Source organism: Aplysia californica, unplaced genomic scaffold (assembly GCF_000002075.1).
Source record: "Aplysia californica isolate F4 #8 unplaced genomic scaffold, AplCal3.0 scaffold00410, whole genome shotgun sequence".
Classification (NCBI taxonomy): domain Eukaryota; kingdom Metazoa; phylum Mollusca; class Gastropoda; order Aplysiida; family Aplysiidae; genus Aplysia; species Aplysia californica.
In genome coordinates this window covers 1-8,011 of record NW_004797680.1, presented here as the reverse complement: position 1 = coordinate 8,011, position 8,011 = coordinate 1, and the positions used below count along the sequence as shown (strand labels likewise).

Below are 8,011 nucleotides of genomic sequence, written 5' to 3'. Positions count from 1 at the left end.
GTTTGCGGTTGCGAGCTCCGAAAGACTCTTATTAAAAACACGTCTGATTTTGTAGCGGTGAAACTTGATGGCGCTTAAACGACCAAAATTGTATCGTAAAACATCTACCCAAAATCGCTTACCAAAAGAAAAGAACCAACAAACATTTCACCCCTTTGGGCTTCTGGACGAGTTCTGTGGTGTAGCAGTTAAGGTGCTTCGCTGTTGCATGCAGAAGACGTGAGTTTGAATCCCATGTGGGAATTTTTTTTTCTTAATCGAATATCTAGGACATGGTATCAGAAAGGGTTAAAGAAGCTCACCTCCTAAATGTTCCGAATTGTGCTGACGGAGACATTAAAGATCTGCACTTTTAATGTTATAAAAAAATAATATAAATAATGTAGCTGCCAATTAATTCTGTTTTACTTCTGTTTCCAGAGACTGTCGATTTAAAGCCAAGGGAATCAGATAATTTTGTTGCAAGCATGAATAGCTGCATGGAAGACATTGAGAACAAAATAAAAGGCATTGCCAAGAGTAAGTATATTTCAGCTTTCTCTCAAACAAGATTAAAGACTGTGCCACAGGTAAATATGTCTGTCCCCGTAGTTTTATTATCGTTTTTTGGTATAATTTCAGATTATTTTCCTCTATCATTCTTTGTTAAAATTTACAGAATCGCATAATTTCACATTTTTGGGCTCAGTTTGCATAATTTCAGAATTTTTCTTGCATAAAACGACAGGGACAGGTATGTTTTAGCTTTCTCTCTTAGCTGTAGCATTCCAGAAACAGAGAGGCTAGTGAGTTCAGGCTCATGAATAAAGTTGCAAAATGTTGGTGATATGGCATGGAGGTGGGAGGTCACTGTGGTATATCCTTAAAGCAAGACATGTTAATATACGGGGCTCTCGTGTTCTAGAGGTTAAGGTGTTTGCCTCTCATTTAAAGGTCCCGGCGTTGGTGGTTGGCGGGAGCTCTGGTGTGGTTTGCTCCTTCTCTCCTATTAAAGATCTATCGTCCTTATCTCCCCCTTCTTTTTTATGTTTGTTACTCTCTTGTAACATCTCTAATCTTCTGGCGCTCATATGACCTTATGCAGTTGCGAGTGCCGTAAAACCTATACTAAAACAAACAAAAGGTCCCGGGTTCTTATTTGCATAGCGGCGGAAAATCTTTTTCTTTTAAACATTCTCCTTTCATATCCTTTCCTGCTTTCTAACTATGCTCTGTTGTTTGTTTTCGTCTTCACTTTCTACCCCCACCACCTCACCTCCTTTGCCACCTCCTCTGGGCTACCGACTCTTTCTGCAACCTTTCTACTGCTACTCCTTGGCTCCTTTTTATTGCTGTCTTTCAGCCACACCCCTGATCTTCTAGTAGGAAAGATCTACGCCTAGCTTTCTCAGATAACGATGAAAAATATCCGAGATCACGTGTGTAAGTTGCGCACATTAAAGATCCCTTGAGTTTCCAAAATCTATAAAAGTAGGCTTCGGCCGCCACCCGTGCAAAATTCAAAATTTTCTACCAACTGAAAATGTTTAATGTGTCCTGCACGCTCATATGATCTTATACAGTTTCGAGCGCTGTAAAACACTTACCTAAAAGTACAAAAACCCTGACGTGTAGAAAGCTTGACCAAACATTGCTTTTCAGAACTTTCATTTCAGTACATGTAGTCATTGAGATGTTCCTATTCTTGAGGATTGGGCTCATTTTATTGGAACTATCCTTTGCCATTGCATTCTTCATTTTTATACCTGTGGAGCATTGCATTTGGCATCAGGTGTAATTATATATCCGATTTATTATATTTGAACTTTTGAAAGTGTTTGATCTTTTCGCCTTTCCTTGTGAGATAACAAATAGGATTTACTGCTTTATTTAGGTATCGCTATGCATTCTGTTTTCTTCACATTCAACGATAACCCTTTATGTTCACTTACCTAAAGAAAATGACTAAGGTGAATGTGTTTTAACTGTGGCGATAATGGTTCTTCTCAACTTGTCACTTTGTTGTTAAGGCTGTTTGGGATTTCTAAAGCTTGATCTCATTGAAAAAATACCCAGTCAGACTCATTATAATAATATTCTGTCTCGTGTTCTACAGCTATAGACTCTTTCACTAACTGTGAAATCAAAAAGAGCTTAAGATCTATTTTATGCTTGTATTGCACTGCTTTTTTGTGTGTCTATTTCCAGCAATCCCATTGTTATAACATTATGTTAAATTACTTTCTGTAGGAAATGGATGGGAAGCTGTTCTTAAAGGACTACAGTATGTGCCTGGTGACAGAAAACTTCAAGCCTACAGACAAAGAATTGTCATTTTGAAACAAGTTGCAGAAGAACATATCAAGCCTCAAGATGATAACATCAAAGATAAGATTCTTCTTATCTCCCTGGCAGAGCTATTATGCGTGAGTAGACCATTTTTTCTCTTGCTGTCAGTCAATAAAAATGGATCACACGCTTACCTCACCAGCAGCTGAAAATTGGTAGCTATTGGTCAACAGTGGGAGGGGCCTACGCAACATGATCGGTTGGAGGGACTACCGAACAACAACGACTGGTGATTGAATTATGACGGCTCGCCTACAACGCCAGGGCCCAATGCACAATTTATGACAAAACGTAGTGGAGTCACTAAGGTGGCCATCTAAGACAGGTGTTATTGCTTACTGTGATAGGGGTTGTGTGTTAAATTATGGTGGCCACGGCCGCGTTGGACAGGAGCCCGTTTTACACAGTTAAATTATATAGAAAAAACGCAAGGGGGGAAATGGAAAGTGGCCGTTTGTACAGGTGGTCGTCTTATAGAGGTGGCAGTCAGGGCAGGTTTGACTGTGTACATATATATATATATATATATATATATATATATATATATATACATATATATATATATATATATATGTATATATATATACAGTCTCTGTTTTTCCTGACCCATGCATCTCTTCTTCCTCATCTTCTTTTTGTTATAACTCTTACACATTGTATATGCTTACATTTTACGTATTTCCTTGTCAGTGGTGCAAGACTGTAAAAAGGGCATTGCCATAGAATGATGTCAGACAACAGACAGGACAATGCCATAGAATGGTGTCAGACAACAGACAGGACAGTGCCATAGAATAGTGTCAGACAACAGACAGGGCAGTGCCATAGAATGATGTCAGACAACAGACAGGACAGTGCCATAGAATGGTGTTAAACAACAGACAGGACAGTGCCATAGAATGGTGTCAGACAACAGACAGGACAGTGCCATAGAATGGTGTCAGACAACAGACAGGACAGTGCCATAGAATGGTGTCAGACAACAGACAGGACAGTGCCATAGAATGGTGTTAAACAACAGACAGGACAGTGCCATAGAATGGTGTCAGACAACAGACAGGGCACTGCCATAGAATGGTGTTAGATGATAGGGATGGGTAGGTACCGGTACCCAGTTCCGGAACTCCCGGTTCTACCGAAGGAGGTGTCACCTCTAGTGGTTAGGCTACCGGACTCGTAATTGTGAGGTTGCGGGTTCGGGGGTTCGAGCCGCCAGCCCGACGTTGTGTCATTGGGAAAGACACTTTACACGAATTTTCCCCACTTCACCGAGGTGGGAATGGGTACCCAGCTATAGACAGTGAAAGATCTTGTCAGTTTGTTAGTGTGTGAGCGTTTAACCGGCTGCTTGCACTGTATGCTTCCCGGGAAGCTGAAAATGGTTCTGAGTGTTCTGCTGGGGGAATACTTTAGTGTAAAGCGCATAGAGCTTGCTTTCGAGTGGGGATATGCGCTAAACAAATGCTATTTATTATTATTATTATTATTAGATGGGACATTGCCACAGAGTGTTCTTCTAAATTCTTCAGGTGTCAGGTCTGGAGTAGACATTGACGATCATGGTACCCCACGCCTACCTATTGTCTGTCTTCCTGACAAGCTCAGTTTTACCCATTGCTTTATTTGTTAGGGTACAAAATTGTTCAGGCCATCTGTGTCTGTTGTTCTTGGTCTTCCTCTTCTTTTCTTTCCCTCTATATTTCAGCACAGCAGCTATTTCTATTGTCCATTTGATTTATTTATGTAGCAAAATAATCTCATTTATCTCTTTCTGATGTTTCTGATTACAGATCTTTCACAATCTACTATTTGAAACTTTTTTCTATTTGTTTTCCTCTGTCCGTGAGATTCTGAGTATTCTCCTTAAATGCTTTTCAACGGCCTACAATCCTTTCTCTGGGTCCTTGTTTATATTCCAACTCTTGGGTTCACACAAAAAGGATTGATCACATGTACACTTTCATGGTTCTTATTTTTGTACTAGGTTTCTGTTTGAGAGGACGTGTTTTATCTTGTTGAAAGTTTCTGTAGATATATTTCGCAATCCTCTTTTTTATCTATGTGTCACATTTTTGTATGTTCTAATATTTAACACTGAAAAACCCCCTCATAAAAGACCAACATACCCATAAACAAAAAGTTATTCTTCTGGCCTTCATATCAGCACTCTATGCTCTAGACCTGTATTTGTTTGATCTTCTAAAAGTGACCTGTTAATATTTTGTAGTGTTTTATCAATGTTGGAACTTTTCCTTTATGGGTGATTTTATTAGTACTACACTACTGACCCTGAGAGCTGAGATACTGTGTGGCTCCTCAGGTTTGCAGTAATGCTCTGGAGCTGTATGATTTGGCAGATATTAAAGAAGTTCAGACGTTCCTACAAGAAGAAAGCATGGACTTACCAAATGAGTTTTTAAACAGTAAGTGGATGTATCTATAATCTTCCTTTATAGGAAAAATAAGAGACAGAAGAAGCAAAGGTAGATATAAAAATAACTCACTAAGAGAACCTGAACTGACGGGTGTTTGGAAAATACCATGATAAGATTTTTGCCAAGATCTGGTGCTTGAAGAAGAAGATGGCCAGGGACATAGTTATTGACAAAGCTGCCCTGTCTGTTGGTTCAGTTACTCGAGCAATTTATTTCTTTGCGCTTATGCTTTTCTCCATTGTACAGAAAGGAACTAATGATATGTACAGTCAAATCCCGTTATACCGGCACCCTTGGGATGAGCATGAAGTTGGTGGAACGGCGAAGCTGGAGGTTCAATGGGGCTCTTCTATAATATAGCCCGGATTGCCCAACGTCACGGTACATGATTCTGCTGTGCAATCTGTGTTTGAAAAGTGTCTTCTTGGTGGTGATATACATGTGCATGCAAATGTATTCAGAATCGAGAGTCTTCTCTCTCTCTTTGTGTCTATGTCTTTCTCATGGGAGAAAGATGGCTGTTTGGCTGGGCCAATTTACATTAGTAAAATTAGATAAGGACTGCACAGGTCAGACAGTTGGCGGAAGTGGTGTGAAGGCCAAAATACTATGTTTATATAAGGTCTCCTTTCTGTACATTGGCAAAACCTGGGGGCAAGCGTGGCTGGCAGTATAACGTGGGACGGTACAACAATCTTTCACTGTACAGTCAAACCTACCGATATATGGAAACCTGTCCAACACAGAATCCTGTCCAAGACGGAAACCTGTCATGGCAAAATCTTCCTTCTCCCCACTTGAGAAATCTGCAATAATAATTCTTAATGACCCAGAAATGGACAAAGTATGACAATAATTTACTTCTATCCTTGGGTTTTGGCATCACCAGCAGAGTACTGAATCTCATCCATTGGATACTGAGCTATGTAAATCCAAATGACAACTTATATGAACCTGAACCACACTCATGCAAAAGGTCTGTTGTTAGATATCATGCAGGGTTTACTTGTAAAATTAAGAATCATTTGAAATTCAAACATCATCTTGCTAAAGACTGATTAAAAATGTATAACAGCAATGTTTTGGTGATACTGATGTTTGCTTCTGAGATTTGGAAAACAAACAATAGATTCAACGAAAATTAAAAAGCTTAAAAAAAGTCTCTAAAGAATTTTATTAATAAAATAGAATTAATTTGTCACGAGTAATGAAGTATTGGAAAGATCTGGGATTGAAGATAACAACATGACCATAAAACGAGAAGATGGAGATATTTGGGAAATGTTTTGAGAATGCCTAAGATGCGATTGCCCTATCAGACATGGTACTGGAGACTATATGAAAAAAAGAAAGAAAAGATAGACCAGCTATACGAGTGTGATCAGGGATGAGGCAATCGCCCAAGGCCTGGATGTATCAGAGTTAAAGGAAGAGGCTAGGGACAGACATGTGTGGCATTTACTGCTCTCTGCGTTGTGTACCTGGTGGTAAAGGGAGATTGAATGAAAAAAAAAGTTATATGTTAACTCATTAAGGGTGTTGAGTTTCCTCCTGTCCTATGGTCGAACATCATGTACTAAAAAAAGGCCCCAAAAAAGTTCTGCAGTTCTGCACCAGGCCGAAGAGGTCCGTTGCAGTCACTCTTCAGGCTATATGACCAGATGGGACATTTTGTAATGCTGGCCTTGTGACTGCAAAGTGTTAAAGTATACCATAATGTTGCAGAAATGATGTTTTAGGACCCTGCAAATTCATACAATATGGAATTGAAAGCCTTTATAAGAACTAACGATATTTTTTTTTGTTTTAGACACCTGGAACATTTTTTTAAATTTCAGCTTCATTGGTTCAGCAGATTACTTGATTGTGTCAAACAGATTGAGTTGTTCTCATAACAAAAGCAGATCACTGTACTTTGCCTATCGGTCTGTGATCACTTTTATTTTTATTGCCCTGATGACGCAGACCATTTTTGCCATTTTGTCTGGCATAGCACATTTCTTCTCCCGAGCATCATTTTTTTTATGCTTCCCTTTTAACCCTGTTAGCTGTGGTGTTTTTTGCAGTGAACATAGGAATTCTATCCTAATTTAATTCGGTCAATTTTATTTCTTTTGTCTTACATAGAGCTTTTGCAGATGGATCCCAGCTGCCCAGTGTCGAGAAACAAAAATCTTCAAAATCTTGAGAAAGTTCTCCTTGAGTATTTGGTTGCCAAAGGCCCATCTTCTCGGTGCATCATTTTTGTGCGTACCAGAGCTTTGGCAAGACTTCTTGCAGACTCGTTGAACTCCTGCAGTTCTTCCGTGCATCATCTGAATGCTGCTGTGTTCACTGGGACTTCAACTGCTAAAGAGAGTGGCGGTAGGGGTTTATTTGCTTTTGTCTGTTTGTAGATTTCTCACTCCCTTCTTTAAAAAATATGTAGAAATTTTATTCTTCCAGTGACATTGTTACTGGTTACATTTATTTAGGGGGCAAGCTACTTCAACCCTGCCTGGCGGATGGTTGGAGGGCACCACTGGTAGGTCTTACTTCTTTACTTTCCCTCCGTTGTTCCTGTCTGTTTACCAGCACTTAATGACTAGAATTGAGTTAATCTACTTCTCTTTGCTCAAACAAACAAACAAGCAACCGATCCTGCATGTCATTGCCAACCCGAACAGAGAGGGATAAAAAGTCCTAGAAAAAAGACAGAAGTGCTTGATAAAAATTGTATACCGCACAAATGAATTGAAGTCATTTTTCCTGTGTGTAACGGCATCGAACCGCTACACCACTGACACCTTGATGCAGGAAAGTCTTCTGGAGAGTGGACTTGTCAGTTTCATCCTTATTTCCTGCTAATCACCTATTACTATTAATACAATTCTAAATTACATCAAAACTTAACAGAACTAGACCTGTCGTGCTTACAAACACATAAATAAACAGAAGCTATTCTTACTCATGTTCACCTAGTAACAATAGTCTTTGATCAATTCACTTCAAACAATTTTTCTTTTAAAGTTCCTGTTTTCGTCTGTTTTGTTCTTATGAGTGGAATTGTTTGATCCGTTTTTACTCTGTACTGGTACAGTTTGAAGTATACAGTGGGATCCATTTAGAGATAAGTTTTTATTGCCCAGGTCCTGGCACATTGGTTTGACATTTCACTATGCACACACGTACACACACACACACACACACACACACACACACACACACACACACACACACACACACACACACACACACACACACACACA

General features: G+C 39.4%; 1 protein-coding gene across 1 annotated transcript; it reads left to right on the top strand.

Annotated features, from left to right (window-relative positions):
* Positions 1–420: 420 nt before the first annotated feature.
* Positions 421–7,127, top strand: LOC101852426 (probable ATP-dependent RNA helicase DHX58; the record flags this gene model as incomplete). Its single annotated transcript, XM_005104216.2, is given in 4 exon segments — positions 421–519; positions 2,230–2,405; positions 4,649–4,751; positions 6,891–7,127. Coding segments are annotated over 4 exon segments (615 nt in total), but the record flags the coding sequence as incomplete, so codon positions are not given.
* Positions 7,128–8,011: the final 884 nt, after the last annotated feature.